The sequence below is a fragment of the Anastrepha ludens genome, chromosome 4 (genome assembly GCF_028408465.1).
Source record: "Anastrepha ludens isolate Willacy chromosome 4, idAnaLude1.1, whole genome shotgun sequence".
NCBI classification, from domain to species: domain Eukaryota; kingdom Metazoa; phylum Arthropoda; class Insecta; order Diptera; family Tephritidae; genus Anastrepha; species Anastrepha ludens.
The window spans coordinates 106,098,856-106,116,928 of record NC_071500.1 but is presented as its reverse complement, the minus strand read 5'-3'; the positions used below and the strand labels follow the sequence as shown (position 1 = coordinate 106,116,928).

General features: G+C 35.4%; 2 protein-coding genes across 2 annotated transcripts in view; both read right to left on the bottom strand.

Annotated features, from left to right (window-relative positions):
- The window catches only part of LOC128860457 (uncharacterized), a 97,358-nt gene that overhangs the window by 70,565 nt on the left and 8,720 nt on the right, over positions 1-18,073 (bottom strand). The window lies entirely within an intron of this gene.
- Positions 6,975-18,073, bottom strand: part of LOC128860458 (uncharacterized) — a 51,410-nt gene continuing 40,311 nt past the window's right edge. Inside the window, exon 2 of the mRNA XM_054098005.1 lies at positions 6,975-12,903. Within this exon, the coding sequence (XP_053953980.1) occupies positions 12,831-12,903 (73 nt within the window). The 3' untranslated portion in view covers positions 6,975-12,830. The remainder of the gene's footprint in view (positions 12,904-18,073) is intronic.

Here is an 18,073-nt window from a genome sequence, read left to right as displayed (position 1 = left end):
CTTAAGTTTTATTATTTCAAAGGATTAAAGTTTCAAAATATGGTTTTAAATACTTAAGCTCACACATTAATGCGGATATTAAATGAGAGGATATATCGAACCATTAGCAATTTTCATGTGACATCGCGAGATAGAGGCATCTTTTGCCATTAGTGGGACCTGCACACATTCAATATTGCATGAACATTTAGTCGTCAAGAAGATTTTTTCTCGTTAGATGCCGCATAGTTTGAGAATTGCCCAAAAAAGGGCTCGCATCGATTGGTGTAAAGAAATTTTGAAGAAATTCAGCCATGGTGGTTCAAAGCACGTCTATGAAAACAGAACATCTGACGAATCTTGGATCTAAGCATCTGAGATGGAAACAAAACCGCAATCCACAGGAAGAGGTTAGTCAAAACAAAAAGTTGTGCGCGGAAGAAACACCACAAAGCAAAAAAACAAAAAAAAAAAAAAATTGGAACATCTGGTAATGTCACAACTGTACTAGAGAACCTGCCATTCCTATGACGGCCGGTTCTAAGTGCCGGAATGACTCGGGTTTTTCGCAACCAAGTGCTGTCGCTCCAGTAAACTAGTCCTGTCTAGTGAGCAGAAACTCGATCTAGAAGCTTAAAATAGTCAATTCTGAGTGGTACTTAAACATTTGTTTGGCAGACTTTTCGGAGAATGAAGGAAAACAAAGTTCAATAAAAATACCAAAACAAAAAAAAAAAAAAATTTAATTCATTGAAATTTGTTGCTGAACTTTTCAGATAATTTTTTAAATAGTAAATGTTTTTTACCCGAAACATGGTTTAACAAAGTTCAATAAAAATACAAAAAAAAAAAAACTTTAGCTCTTTCAAATTTGTTACGGATTTTTCTGATAACCCAGTAATTTTTTAAATAGTAAATGTTCCTTCAATAATATTAACAGCTCATGATATACATAGGTTGCTTATATTAAGAAACCGTTTGCGGTCGATATCGTCAATAATAATAAATTAATAAATGAAGCTAGCGATAATTGCGCATAAAATTCAAATTAACAAAAGGTTTAGAGTCAACGGCATCGATAACTGATTATTATCGGTTGCGACACATCAGATGTATGAATCGCAGATAAGAGACGTCCAAATGATTGCCTAATTAGTTACAAATTTAGCTTCTGAACATATACGAATTGCAATTAATAAATTTTTTTAAAAATTACATTGTACAAACAACAATTTTTAGAAGATGGGACACAAAAAACAAATGTTTCGAGTATATAAAATAAAACATTGAATTCTTTTCCGCACGAACGCGAAGGTGTATGCATGCAAGCAGGTACGAGGGAGAACCTGTAAGTCCCCCAAAGTTAGAACAGAGAGTGTTGTTAACCTAAATCTAACATTTTGCTTGTCGTTTTGCAATTTTTAAAAGAGCGCACCAACAAAAAATTTTAACTGAAGTGCCAAATTCATGTTTGATAGGATAGCCAGACGAAAAAATCATCTATCAAACAATACTCGAAAAATATTATAGGAACTCTTTGCCATCGATTGGAAGAATATGCTGCTGATTCGCTCAAGTTCGACCTCAAGTGGACTCGAAGGACGGCATTTGGGGGCCGGGAGTTTAAGAAGGTGTCGTTTAATGCATGTGTATACAATTTCTGGTCTAGTAATTGTAGTCGTGTTCGGTCCTGGATCTCGTCAGAATACATAACTGTAGAGACCAGATGGCTGGGCCAGCCAATCGCTTTAAATGTCGGCAACATTTCTTTGTCTTTGCTAAAAGTGTTACCGGTTAGCAATTTGAGAACGTTCTGGCGGTTTTGGATCTTAGTGCCAATGTGATTGAATGCACCGAGAAAGGGAGCAATACCCAATAGTTTACAAATGTGAACAGTCGGTATGGTGTGTTGTCGACTTTTGCCTTCAGATGTAGTTTGACCTCCATCGTCCAGGTGGTAAATAGGGTCCCCGTGAATTTAGTGGGGGGAAAGCTGGAGATTTCTCGCAGTGAAAAAACGAGAAAGGCTGGCGAGATAATCGTTCACTTTGGAACACAATCCAATATAATTCCCACCACGAACTCGAAGATGATCTGTGCTTATCAAATGGATCAGTGCTATAAACATTTTAGAAATATTTAGATATGAAACACAATAGATTTCCTCACAATTGATAACAAACGCCCACACAACACGCCAAAGATCAAGACACATACGATATCCAGAATTTTTCGCGCAGAATCGAACACAGGGTGGTCCGTCACAGACATGCCGTTCACACTCACTAATGATCTTGAAAAAAGTAAAACAATCACCCGTGCCAAACGATAACTCTACGATCATGTAAAGCTGTTGTACGATTAGAAGGCTACTAAGATATGTGGGAGGAAAAAAGTTCGAAGCAGTTGCATTGGAAAATTGCATGAATTGTTCCTTCCTTCAGTATATTCGCCGGATTAAACTAAGTGCAACTATTTCCTGTCTCCAAATAAGAAGAAATTACTTAGTAAGAGAATCGGGTCGAATGCAGAGTTTATCGATGAAAGAAATATTATTTGGAGAGCATAAAAAGTAGCGAGACATTGGATGAAGTGTAGCGAGTGAAAAAGAAACTATGTTGCAAAATAAAATATTATATTTTGTTTACCGAATAATGTTCTTTATTTAATTACTTAAGGGGTTATACGCAGTTATGAAGCAAATAAAAGACGGGTTGTCAAGGATTTATCCTGAAGAAACTTCAGAATATTTTAATTTGAAAATTTTCGGCGGTTATAAAAGCATTCTTCAAGAACGTAACAAAATTTTTTATTTATGAAAATGTTGATTATAGAGCACGCTGCAGGCGATTTCTGGAACCTCCTTTAAAAAAAGACGATTTACGGTGTACATCGTAACTCAGGATTGGATTATCTGAAATCAAAAAACCAAACAAATTTTGTTAATATATTAGATTATCTAGTAATTAATCGTTCGGCTAATCAAAACAGTGAATTTTCACAAAATGGCAGCTTTTAAAAGCAATGATTTCGATTTTTACGTTAAAATTTGGCCGTAAATTGATTATAAAATGGAAAATAAGTATCAGATTTACAAAAGGAACAATTAATTACTAGAAAATGTATCTTTAAAGATTGAGTTAAAACGGTTGACCGATCAAACAAGCCGTTTTCGAGATATCGTGTACACCGACTTGAAAAATGCCGTTTTGAAAAAACACGTTTAAAGTTTCAATACCTACCTTAAAACGTGCCGAGGCATCTCTACATATTTAGGTATAACTCCGAAAGTACTGCTTAGATCTACTTCAAATTTCGTGCGTATACTTTTGAATATATGTACATTACAAAAATGCAATAAAAAATCGTTTTTTTTTTAAAGTCATAACTGCGTATAACCCCTTAAGGACTTATTGATCCGCCCTCGTATATTTAGGTGTGAACTTTTACTTTTTATTAGTTTTTCTTATTGCAACGTTTTTGATATAAAAATTTTCGAATGTTGCTTGTCGTTTATTGCACTCAAATTGCAATAAAAAAACCAAACAACAAAAGAAAAAAAATTATAAAAATTATACAAGACAAATACGAATTTTGCATTTATTTTCTATCTTCGTGCGTTTTGTTTTATGATAGTCACTATCATACTTACTTTTATGATGGGCAGCAGTAGGTGCTGGGTTAGAGGAGGATTTATGTGTAAATGTATTTAAGGTTGAGTGAAAGTTAGTTAATGCGATTTTATACAAAGAGAAGAGTGCAGGTATTACCATTGCATGCAAGCATAAGTTTGTACTCGTGCATGTGAATGAGCAGCCAGCCGCCACTAGCCTTAACCAATTGCTGCTCAAACAAATAACAAACAACAAGTGAAAAATGGGAAAAGCGTAAGAAAAAATAATAAAATTAAAAGTGGCATACCGAATTTTTACTTGCAGTACAAAATAAACAGCGTCTCACTGTTGTTGTAACATATGCGTCTGGCATTGGCTTTAAAGTGCATGAGTGTGCATGTACTATATACAGGCCATAAGAGGGCACAAGGCACCTGTGATGCTCACAGGTACGAAATGATATTTAATTTTTCACTAGCACCTAATTTACTAAAATTTTAATTGATTATTTCTACATACCAAGCGCGTTAGCTGTGCTGCCGGAAAGTCTGTCATCAGCAATGCTCCCAAAAGCCCACTAAGGTAATACACACACAACAACTCATGCTGATTTGTGCGCTTTTAGGTAAATACAAAATTTTCCATCCTACCATCCAGTTGCTTCTTCTCACATGGGGCATTAAGTCAATTCGTTCAGTGATCAAAAAGTTTCCATCAAACCGACTTGTCTCACGCGCGTTTCATCATACAAAACATCAGCACACCAACTAAAATTTATGAGCACAAACGCACATTTGTATATCTATTTAATTTAACTAAGTAGTACAGATGTATGTATGTAAGTGCACAGCAATAAGCGCAATAGTACTGCAGTATCCCCACGGAGATGGTTGCTTGTTTGGTTAGCTCGGTGGAAGAGCTGACAGACTGAAACACAACCGTGAGCTATGAATTTCAATAAATCGCGCGTGCGTACAACAATCAAGCGAACTAATATGTGTAGCTGTATATGTAAACGCACAGTGGATTAATCTATGCAAAACTTTACAAATAATAATAATAAATAAAGCAAGATAATAATACTACGGAGTGCTCCTATTAAAAGCGACTAATCGGCTGCCACAAAGACCAACAATGTTGTCCAGAAAAGGAAATATTTCCAAAGCATCCACTTCATATCTCTAACCTATTTAAATATTTTAACGAATCCGCGGAAGGAAGCTTCCCTACAAGACAGTGCTGAGCACATTCGACAAAAATTCCAACACATTTACAAGTATTTTATTAGTCTCTAATACATGTTAATTATCAGAATAGTATATACAACATTTTTTAATGGGGAAATCAAATATTTCATTTGATATTCTTTTCCCATGTTCGGTGTGAATTCTATCTCTCTTTTATCTATAGCAATTTCATATAATTGAAAAATATATCTACTGTACTTTAAACGCCAAGGCAACTCATTTGTATGCATATAATGTGGTTGCTCTGAAAAAAGTTGTAGTCTGAAATTTGGCTGTATTTGTTCTATGGTCGCCATAGCCGAATGAATAGATGCTTGGCTAAAACTTGAAAATTCGAGTCTCCGTGGATGAAACACCGAATTGATGTGTAACAGTTTTTTAATGGAAAAAAAAAAATTTTATAATTTATAAATATGTAAAACATTTTAACGAAACTCCTCAGTCGTCTGATTACTTTTTAACGAAAATGAGGAGTTATTGAGAAATTTGTGCTGTTTACTTTTTGATGACGAAAATGAGTAGTTTAGCCCATCAGTGCTGATTACTTGTTGAGAACAAAAATGAGAAATATGATTATTAGTGCTGGGAAGTTTGTGATGGCGACAATGAGGACTTTAGTTGTCCGCAGTTATTACATTGTAAAAATAAAAATGATTAGTTGCCTTGTCTTTAGAGCATAGAAGATATATTTTTCAGTTATATGACAATGCTATTGGTAAAAGAGAGATAGAATATCACACCGACAAGGGGAAACTATCAGTACCTTCCCATGGCTAGAACGAAAATTTGTAGTTGGATGAGGATAGTGATGATGATAATATGAGTGCTTTTATGATAGTCAGCTGTAGGGCTTATTCAAGCTAATATTGCACTTACACATACAACTGTAAGGAGAATCGATTTGTATGGAAAATTGTCTTACTGTATCGCATTGGTTCATATAAAAATAATTTGAAGTACAATAAAATTGTAACGAAGAAAAAAAAACGTTAGAGGTGTTCGTGAACTTCATCGGAGCTCAAAACATGGTAGCATCACTACGTTTTTGTAGTAAAAAGACAAAACCTCCGTCATTTGGCTTTCAGAATACGATTTTGGTTTACATTTTGTTTTTTTCTTGCCGCACTAGGGGATTTTGAGGTAAAATTATATGGTATATAGATTCCAAGGAATTCTATAAGATTTATTGAAATCGGTATTCCCATATAGTTGATCGAAATTAGTAAGGTGTTTAGACTTTTTTCTAATTAAACACATTTTTTGTTATATTTTATTCTTTTATTTTTATTTTTTATTCTTTCATTATTATTTATATATTTATTTTTATTGTGTTATTTGCATTTATTTATCTTTATTTTATCGTTTTAAGTTTATTTTTTATTTTGCTATCTTTTTAATTCTGCTTTTATTTTTATTTATTTATTTACTTATTTATTCTTTAATTCTTTTAATTTATTTTTTTGTTTCCTTTTTTTATATTTTCCTGTTTCCTTTCCTTTTTATTTTTAAAATTTATTCTTTTATTTTTATTTTTTAATTTCGTTATTTATTCTTACTATACTTTTATATTTTTTATTCCTTTATTTTTGTAGACTTTTCTTATTATTTTTTTATAAAAATTTTTTTCTCTTTAATTTTTTTTATATTCTCTTATTTTCATTTATTTCTGCTTTTTAATCTTTTATTCTTTTTTTTATTTATTTATTATTTTATTTTATGCTTCTGTTTTTTTATTTATTAATGTTTTTTACTTATATTTTTATTTGTTAATTTCTTTATTTATTATTTTAAGGTAGTTTTTCTTATTCTTATATTTTTAATTTTTTCTTATCTTATTTTAATTTTTTTATTCTTTTTTCTTTTATTTTTTTATTTATTGTTTTTATTACTTTATTTTTTTCATTCTTTTATTATTTTTTCTTATAATTTTTTATTTATGCATAAAAAATTATTTTACGCATTTTCATGCATTTTTTTATTTATTAATTTCTCTATTTACGCTTTTATTCGCAGATTTTTCTTCTTATTCTTATTTTTGTTTTTCTTTCTCTTTTTGTTTTTAATATTCTTTTTTTTCTATTTATTAATTTTTTTATTCTTTTTTATATATTTTTTTAAATTTTTTCTTTACTTTTTTATTTGTTTTTAGTTTTTATTATTATTATTATTTAAATTTTTTTTTATTTCAAGACGATCGGAGCAAAAATGACTAAGTAATGAGTATTTTCGCGACCTTTGCAGCAACGCCGGGTTTCTTACCTACTCGGCAGCTCAAATTTTCATGGATTTTGTTTTCATACTTGTATTAATTTAATTAGTAAAAAAAAGTTTAGGGTTACATAAACACAGGTCTTGAGTGTACAAAAAAACTTTTTAAATTTATTTTCATTTCAAAATGGCAGCTGTACAGCCGCTCCCCCGAAACGCCTTTTGAAATCTGCCCACACTGTCGCGCATTTAAAAAAAATCTGAAATGAAAAAAACCAAATTTTTTTTATTATATATCATTATTTTTAGTTGTTAAGCCTATTACTTGCAAAAAAAAATTTTTTTTGTAAAATTTTTGAAGTTTTTTAAAAAATCGACATTTTTTTGTTGTCATTTTGTTATTAAAAAAGGGGTTATAAATAATAAATTTTTTCCCACCATAGCTTTAAAAACTAGTAAATATTGTTAAAAATATACTATAAAAGTTTGAGCTTGATATGTTAATTTTTCACGGAGCTGTGATGTGGGCAATTTTGAAAACGTGGTTTCGAGAAAAACACGCTTAAACAATTTTTCATACTTACAGCATATGACCGTAAACCGCTCGAGCGCTCAGTTTATACCAGCCTTGCTAAAACTTTTATAACTTGAAAACTATTCAAGATTTCTTTTTAAGATTTTCATGGAACATTCTGGAGTTGTTTCTGAGTATGTTTCAACAAAAAGTAAAAAATCGATTTTTTTAAGTTTTACAGTAGAGGCCCCCCTTAAGGCGTTCGCCTGAAACTGAATTCAATTTTGTGAACGTCATAACTCGAGATCTGCTGGATCGCAATTGTTTTGAAATTTTGCACTTCGGCCCATAATTCATAAGATATCAATGGGAGCTTTTGTGGTTTCCAAAAATCTGATTTTGGACTTCCAAGTGCTATGAAAAATTGAAAAACTAAAAAAAGATCCAAGACACTTTGAGAAACAACTCTTCCTTTAACAAATGATTTGTGATCTTTGTATTTCATATGATTTTCTTCCGAGTTATGATTTACACCGCAAAATAACTTTTTTTCGAGGCGCCTCCGGAGATTCACTGTAACTATTTAATTTTCGATATTAGATAGAAAATTACTAAATAATCTAACTATCTTTGTTGACAAAAATAATCTGAAAAACTAAAATTTGGTTTTAACCTTCTCCATCTTTGCTAACCTGGGTTTATTTACTATAGATACTGTTGTTGCGTGAGCAAAGACATTACCCGTACATGTACCGGGAATGCTGCTGGAGTGACAGTCCTTTGCCGGATTTATGTAAATCCAGGCCGTCCCAGTAACGTAGAACCGACTGTTGTAGGAACGTCTTTTCAACCATTGTCAATTTATTTATTATATATAAATTGGTTGGTCCAAGATTACTAATTTTAGGAAAAATAATTGAAAATCTTTCAAAAAGTACTGGAACTGCTCTACATTTTCGTACAAAAGCACTACTGTGTTTCTGTGTTAGTTGAGCAATTAGACTATCGGACTGTCAGTCAGTCACTTTGTTTGCTAATTATCAATTTCAATGGTCAGATAAATCATGGCACGCTAGAAAGGCCGTCATTGCGTTATTTTTTTCATATGAGTTTTTTTGCTTTGTAAGAGTTTGCTTGTTAACTCTTTCATTACAAAAGCAATGCTTTGTTCGTTGCTTTTATAGTTGCCTAAAAAGGTATACGCACACTCGTCGCAACACACTCATCCCATGAAGAAGCGACAATCCTACCATGGAGGAGTTGGCGGTAAATAGCAACATGACACAACAACGACGCAACAATGGCCGCGACAAAAGCCATGGATTTGCGCCGACGTTACTTCACACCGCTACCATCACCACCACCACCACCATATAAGAATGTGCGACTACCTTTATCTGCACTTCATCTCCATCTCCATTAGTTGTTTGTTTATTTCGTAGTGGAATATTTGAAATAGTAATAGGAAAAAAATGTCAGAAACATTTAGCCAAAAGTCAGCGACATTTGAATGGGAATCACTTTTTTGTAAAGGTGGCTCTGGCCTATGCATACACAACCTCCACCTCTGCATCTTTCATCACATACTCGGCAAACAAACGCCTGGTTGCTCGCTGAAGTACGAAGTTTTTGTGCACCAAAAGTACTTTCTTTTTCAAACGGTTATTAAAAAGTAAAAAGCGTGCAATGTTTTGTAATATTTGTAGATAATTAGTTTTGTTTTTCGTAGGTATTTTTGAATTTAGTTTTGCCTTTTTTTCAGCGCCACCCGTGAATGCGCTGCAGGCACAGTAGTTGCTGTTTGGTGTTAGTGAACTTTACGTTTACTTTTATTGCTTGCTGGCAACACCTTTGGTCGGTCATTAGACACCAGTTACACCATTACACCATGAATTTCAACGCAATACAATAAATTTTTAACGATCAATAACCAATAGATACAAATGGATGTGAAAGAGCACTAAGCCAGTGTATTTGTGTGTCCCTGTAGGGAAAACCTGCACTAGGTGAAATGGTTGAAGTGCCAGTTTGGCACTTCTCAAGTAGCACTAAAGCGCCGTTTTGATCGTGGCAGTCTTCAGAGCGTAAGAACTCAAACCCTATTCTTTTGCATCCGCCCTGCGAAAAGAACACCCAAAACAGGTTATATTTTAAATTTGCTCAGAATTGCTCTATTTTGTTTCATTTTATTTGCGAATCCAGTCGTTAAAATGTGAATATGCCATATTGATCGACGATTTGACATCATTCAAAATATCTTCGATCTATCATCTCTGGGGATGCAACAGCCAAACAAGAAGGGAGTGCGAGAATCCAGGTGGGTCTTCTTTTCGCTATACAAGGCGTAAAGTTCTTCTTTTTTTCTAAGCGAATGAAACTGGAACTCTGTAAAACAATAATTAGGCCTTGCGTTACTTATGCTTCTGAAACCTGGGAGATGCGTAAGGCGGAGGTTAACATATCTGAGTGAAAAATTCCTCGCCGCAATATTAGACTAAGCTTCAGCGTCTTAGGTGGTCTGAACATATTCTGAGGATGGGCCCAAACGAAATTGCTAAAAATATGTATAATAGTCAGCTGTATGTGCCTTATAATAGGTGTCGCTTAAGGAAAACCTTGATTAATCCAGTTTATGACGACGCCAAGATCTTTGGGTTGAAAAACTGGAGGACGTTTGCAAAGGAAAGAGATTCTTGGTCGAAGTTTTTGAGGGAGACCAAGGTTAAACCCGGATCGTCACGCCAACAATGATGTTGATGAGGAGTTTAACCTACTACAATATCCTTAACGCAATTGTACGAAGATAGCACGGGTCGTACGAGATACATAACTGAAGCTCTTCGTCTGTAATGGGACATGTATACATGGTGAAAAAAATTTAGAAGGTGTGGCTAATATCACACCCTTTAACGGCTTTCATCGAATTTGAAAGAATCTGCTGATTGGCTCATGGTATTATGAAAGCGGTGTGTTGAGGAAAAAACTTAGATTTTGTTGGTGATATACGAAAAAAATTAATGCAGATTCGCCAACGTTACTTCGTTGCCTTCTGAGCAACAATTGATTGGACGAGTGTGTGAATACCTGTTAAAAAAGCGAAAGGAATTTGATTGCCGAGTATGCGCTGACGTGGTAGCCGATGTTACTCGCTTAATTTCGTTTTTCACCATAGCTTAAGGCCAAACCTAATAATATATCATCCTTGAGGTGATTGGACTTTGATGACGGCATTCGGGGATCGAGAGTTTAGGAAGGTGGTAAGGTAAGAGACTCCCGATGCATATCGTTCAATGTTTGTCATATACTAACTAAGTCCCGTAGTTGTGTTCGGTCTTATTCGTGATCTCAAAGAACGTTGCTTGTATGCGTCTTGAACAGTCCTGTCTCTTTTAAACTTTTCTCTGATGCGAGTAAAGGTGAGTTGTGTAACTGAAACTCTCTCATGTGCACTACCTTTTCACACTTTAAAATAACTTTACGTTTTGAAAGTCTAGTCTAATATTAGCCATAATTTTAAATACAGTGCAATATTTGCAACTGAAATAAGTCCGTGACTTTAAGCATTTTTGTTTTTTTTTTTAACAATGGAAATTTATTTATGTTAACAAAAAAGGTTAATTCAAATTTAAAAATTCATATCTTCAATGTAAACACTTTTATTCTAGCAGACAAAACAATTGCAAATGGTATAGAGCAGCACATTATTTTAAGTATAGTAAAAAAAAAACTTAATACAAGGTGGCGCAAAATTAGTCATCAATAATAACTTTTGAATACCCTTACTAAATAAATTTTTTGTGATTGAAATCTTTATTTTAATATTTACGTGCTCCATTGCTTGTTGTTCTAGAAGCATAAACATTCATCATACATATACGGGGAGTCCTGCTGAGGTGACAGTCCTTTGCTGGATACAAATCCGGGTCGTTTCGGATACGTAGAATCGACTGTCGTGGGAACAGTCCATTGCTTGGCAGTTTGTATGCTGCAGCTGTCTAGTTCACAAAGCTCAAATATGATTGACGTACGACGCCATTTGTAAAAAGTATACTAAGTCTTCGGAGGGGTGATTAATTTTGCGCCACTTTGTATTTCTTAGTAAATATATTAGTTGCCTTGCGCCACCGCGGCATTGACGCTCTCAAATTGTCAACGATGGTCTGAATTTCAGTTTTCTGTTTTTCGTGGACTCGATCGAAAAATTGCTCAGCGTTTGCATATTTCAGCGATCAATCTTCTTTTTTACAATTTCCCATGTTTTTTCTGTGGGACCAAAGTGTTTAGACTGCCCGTTTTATTTCTCTGGAACAACGATTTTAGGAGCTTTGCCATATGCTGTGGGTCATAGTCTCGCTGGAAAGCCCTCTTTGGCGACATTTCTCATTCGACATGTGCGACATGCCCTTAATATCTTTTTAAACATATTTATCCATTATACGAGTACCATTGATATGATGAAGCTGCCCCAGACGAGTAGTGGAAAGCCATTCCCGGGTCATACATTGCCACCACTAAGTTTGACTGTCTGACGCTGAAAAGCACAGTTTTCCACTTGTTTACCTCCCAGCTTAAATGATTTTTAACGAACTGAAACCATTTTTGTTGGTTACATTTACTTATAGGAGGCTTCTTTGCAAGTTGATAACTACGCAAATGGGCGGGAGCACCAGGTGACGAGTCACAGTTAGTGAGTGAATTGGCAGCCTGAGCTCTTTTACCAATTGCGAAGTTTTGAATGAATTTCTTTATCTCTCTTACAATCGCGCTGCCAGTTTTTTGGTCAGTTGTTTCTTTGGCCGACCACTGTACTATTGACGGTTTCATTTTTTATAAAGCTGAAAATAATTCGTGAAATTGACGATGTATGAATGTTACAATATAATATTTTATAGATGAGCCTTTTTGAGAAGCTCCGTTATGATAATCAGTAATAACTCGTTTGCGCAACGTCTCGTCAAATTTATTTGAGGCAACTGCTTATTTTATTACAATTTTTCAAATAAAAAGGGTTCTCTTAAAAAATTTTTGCACACAAATTATAATCAAAATCTCTATCAAAATTAACAAAAACAATTAGAAAACGGAAAGCAGCAGAAATATTTTACCGCTACGTAGCAAAGCAAACAAAGTTGCAATTGTTTTGTCGTGCAGAGTTACTGCGTGTTTTAAGTTTTCTGCAAATGTAACTGAAAAAATAAGAGATTATTGAATACAAATTTTAAAATATGTTACTGAAAAGCTCTAGTTTCCAAACCAACAAGAAGCATTTTAAAGAAAAAATTGCTTTGTAAGGGGAAAAATGTCCAGTTGTAAATGTTCCATCCGACAATCAAGATCATACCTAGAAAGAAAAAAAAGGGAAAAATGAATTAGAAAGGATAAGGATTAATGTGTGTATATGTACATTTTGGACACACTGTAAAATAGTAAACTTAAAGAAAATAATAAAACAGGTGCATAAGGAAGAAGGGATTTTGGACTAGAGGATGACGACCAACAGTTGCTAGTTAAGTTCGAATTAGCCACTTCAAGTTACTGATGAATTTCATCAGGTGGGCGAAATTTAAGCCCGCAATATCATCAGGTGTAGCAAGAAAGTGAGAGCCTTTTGCCGGGCGAGAGCAGGGCAGATGAGGAGAAAGTGCTGAGGTGATGCCTGCTCATCCTCCAGACTGCTTATGCAGAAATAATTTTAAGCAATCCCAAGTCTCACCGCATGGGCACCTAACGGACAATGTCCGGTGAGGATACCTACCGAATTTGAGAGATGCGGCTTTGTTAGCCTTGGATCCCTCGATCTACCTGTGGCTAGAAGATTCTCGCTTCTTTGTACGTTTGCGCACTAGCCCAGCTTTCGCTGATTTGACGGGCCTTCTGTCTAGCAGCTCCACAGCCCAGCAGTTTCCCTTTATGCCGCTGTGACCGAGAGAACTCAAATGAGCCTAATCGAAGTATTCGGATGCAATCGAGAGGGAGGTGAGGCATTCCTCCCGACTAATTTCGAACGCAGAAACAAGGAGCCAAAGGCTCTAATTCCAGCTTGGCTGTCCCAGTAGATATTTATGTCCTTTACAGTATTTACAGAAGTAAGCAACAAATCCACTGCTTCCTTAATTGCGGCTATATTCGCTTGGAAAACACTACAGTGGTCCGGAAGCCTGCATTTGAGCTTGATGGGGAGAGATTCTCGCAGAATATTCCACCATTAACTCTTTCGTCCAACATCGAGCTCTCCGTAAACAAGTTTGCCATGCCTAGACATGGTTCTAAATTCAGATTAGCCATTATTAGATTTCCCTACAGGGATACAACTACTACAAACAAAACGCTACAACACACATCCACATACATACATTTTTAACGAGTGGTGATAGCAATTCTGCAGTCAAGCGACCTTCACTTTCGCTCTCATCTCCACTCGAAAAGGAAAATTACTTTAATTGTGTGAACAAAATCATAAGCGAAAAAATATAATGACTATTCCCAACAAATACGAGTACAACACAAATATTACAAAAAAATATAAACATTTGAGAATAAGCGAAATGAAGTGATTTGACAATAGTTTTCTAGCAACTAATTTTTGAATTCAGCTCAACTTTTGCAGGTGATTAGTTAATAGCTTTGTTTGTTAAGAGTTAGAAGATGAGAAATGAAGAACAAATTTCACAACAAAAACCTTCTTTCGAAGACCTTCTTTCGTTGTTGCAAAATAAAACATGCACAAATTCAGATTCTTTCAGGTTTAACTTAAAATACGGATCTTAACAATTTTTTTTTTTTATTATTATTTTTTCTTTAATTTGTTTTTTAGCTTTGTTGTTATTTTCAATTCATAATTGTATTAATGTCATAAATTTTGCAACAATTATATGTGAAAAATGACTCCTTTTAAATGGGTATGTCCACAGGAAAAACCCACCAAAAAGTCGATTCATGAATGCCTAATTGTTGGGAGCGTTTTCCTATTCGAATTGTTTATGCCAATATTATAATATATTTAATATTATATTTGCAGCTTTGATAATACGTTTACTAAGCTTGGCGGAAAATGATGCAATAATTAAATTTATTTAATGTCAATGTTATTTGTACAAGTCCATACTTATTACTTAGTGTGAAATGTTGGACTAGTATGTCTACCGACTTCAAAAAGATTACACCGGAAGTCTTTTTTATTTATAAAAAGTTTGATTTTTGAAATATAGTTTATATAATAGGAATATCACTTTACATTTGGATAGATGCTTTGAAGTCGAGTATTGAAAAAAGCTCGAAAAAACATAAGAGGTACGATGAAGTGAGTTAGAAATTTTTCGAATGGAAGTCTGGCCATTTTTCCCAACCCTCATTATTTACTACGATCGATAGCTCATAACAGTGTTTGTCGATCTAAACAGGGGTTTTTGGTTTTTGTCGGGACTCGGATTCCCTTTTAATTTTCTTTAAATCTACCCGTTCCCCGAAAAAATTTGAGCAGATCTTGTGGTACCGAGGAGCCAAGGTAGTCGCTTCTAAACACATCAGTGCCAAAGACCTCAAGCCTGATTCGAGCGAAGGCTAGGCAGACGCACAGAAAGTGGCTTGCCGTCTTATCCTCCTCTCCACAAACTGGACAGAGTGCACTGTCTGCAATGCCTACCTTTTCCATGTGCTTCGCCCACAGAAAATAGCCCATCATCAGTCCAACCAGCTGCCTGCAGTCCCTTCTGCTTAATGACAGGAGGATTTGCGACAGTCGGTCGGACATGACATCTGCAGCCTATTTCAGCCTACCAAGCTCGCTTGTGGGTTGTAGTAACCCATCTGCTAACCGTGGCTTTGATGGCTGCAGAAGGGAAATGGGCTCCGGGCCAAAGAGTTGGTCTCAGATCCCATTCTAGCTAAGGAGTCAGAGGTCTCGTTAACCAATATACTAACGTGTCCCGGGACCCATGTTAGCATCAGGCTATTATGTCTACCGACATAGTTCAGCCTGGATTTACAGGACTCGACTACCCTTGAAGTGGTTGGGGGCTGTCTAAGACCATGAGCATAGCTTGGCTGTCGTTTCAGACACATATAGATCTGCCTCTCCATCAGTTTTCCACAAGAAAGTTCACCGCTTCTTCCGCATCTTCACATACACCTTCGCTTGAAACACAGATGCGCACAATCCAAGAGCAAAGTGCAGTTTTGTCCCACTAGATTCCACGTAGACCCCAGAGCCGGAACCGTGCTCGGTCCTGGAGCCATTCGTAAAAATGCGAAAACAGTGTTTGCCCGGCTCATTTTCAGAATTTGACCACAACTGAGCCTCTGGCAGCACCACACTGCATCTCTTTTCAAGTACGACTCTTGATAGCATGGAGTCAAGGGGTATGGAGAGAATCGTTGGATTGAAGTCCATGCTTTCTTTGTTGTCCAATGTCGGACAGGTGCGGTACAGGTTCCCATTGTGTTTCATCCTGCAGATGGTCTTCAAGGTCTCTCCTTGGATGAAAGCATCAAGTAGTGGTAGACCAACGAGAGCATCTAATGCCGGGCCTGAAATAGTCGGAAAAGCTCTGGTGCAACAGATGACTGCGTTGTAGTCTCGACAAGGTTCTCCTGACTCCCACGAGAGAGAGTCTTCTCATCCAGACCACTGATGCATAGGTGATAATAGGTCTTACCATAGCCGTGTAGATCCACAGGATATTGCTAGGAGAAAGCCCCACGACTTCCCAAAGACACCACTGCACCACCAGAAAGCTGTCAGTGCTTTGGATGCCTTTGTTTCAACGTGTGACGTCCAAAGAAGTTTACTATCGAGGATTACTCCAAGATATTTGATTTCTTTGGATAGCTGGATTGTGACTCCTTTTAGCTTAGGCAGAACGGATCTATCAAGCTTCCTCCTTCTGGTAAAAAGAATAATACCAGTTTAGGTGGGGTTTGCCGATAGCCCATTAGCACAGCACCAAGTGGGTGGGTTGGACCGATGAAACAATAACAGTCGCCTCAATCAACAAGAACAACAACGACAACTATGACTTTATGACTCGCTTATAACTTTTAGAGATAAATCAAGAAGTTATTCAAGTCTCAATTAGCATATTTATATTCTATGAGGGGTGTTCGTTAAGTACCCGTGTTAGAAAAGAAGACACCATTTTTTCAACAAAAAAAAACAAAAAATGAAAATAGGGTAATTCACAATTAGGTTTAAATATTCTGGCATCATGACATTTGTAAATTATGCGATACATTTTATTGTTGTGTTGCCATTGTACCAGGTTAGATTATATTACCTCATGGTATTTCGTGCCTTCTACTCATCCAGACCCAGTTCCCTTATTAAGCTCAGGATAGAGCTGGGTTGAATTGGGCATATGCGCCTTTCTTCTGGCTGCAGTTTTGTGGTACCAGGTTATTCGCACTTAATAATGCAATATTTGAATATTTTTAAGCTTGTTTTTAAAGAAGATTTTATTTATTTCAAAAAAAAAAAAACATAAAAAACATTTATTTTAATTTTTGGCGTCCAAAAAAATTATTTTTTAAGTTATAGCAGAATAATTAACTTTTATGCAATTGGGTTCATGCTTTTTGAGGATTATATAATTTAGAAGTCATTCATCGAAATTTTTTTTAATTACCCTTAAAAATAATCGACGTGTTTTCACTATATCGAAATATTTTACAAAGGTTCCATAGAAATTATATTTTTTTAATTTTTCCCAAAAATTTTATTTGTGAATTCTATTGAACCAAAATGTGGAAATATTTTATAAGCGACTTATTCTCATGTAAAATTCTTACTACAAATTTTTGCTTCGTATCAGAAAATATAATCGATTAAGCAAAGTTGCACACCAACATGTCGCACACACACAGAATAACAAATTCGATGACTTTAACAAGTTTGAGCTCCCACCACACCCAACCCATTTTAACTAGTTCGGCTACACAGAACAATTCCAGTAAGTTGCTATACTTGCCAAACTGGAGAAGAGGAATGCATAGAAAATTTTTCCACGGCAAATATGCAATTCTCGTTGCAGACGGACACACGGACAGACAGGCAATAGGCCAATGGGTTTGTAGGTTTGCAGTAAAAATCAAAAGCAGATGGCAAACGCGCGAGTTCTACACGTTTATATACATACATACAAAAGTGCATGTGCATGTGTGCATGTGTGTATATACGTATGTACATATGTGGGCTCATGCAAATGCACGGGCTAAGCGTAGTCAAGAAATTCTTGCTAAGAAAAGAAATAAAATAAAAAATGATGATTGCAAGCAAGAAGTGGAAGTGGTTGGTTGGGTTGAGTTGAACTCAGCTGAGCAAAATAACTAAAAAATCCGAAAGCGCCTGCTCACACAACTTACTGACCGCTAACGGCTGCTGCTGCTCACCGCTGATACCAGTTTCCGATGCTCGCTTGTAGTACATTCGAATCGATAGAAATTATATAAAAAAAAGACAAGTAAGCAAAAAGCTGCAAGCAAATTATTAATTGCCAAGCCGGTGTTTGTTACTTGCT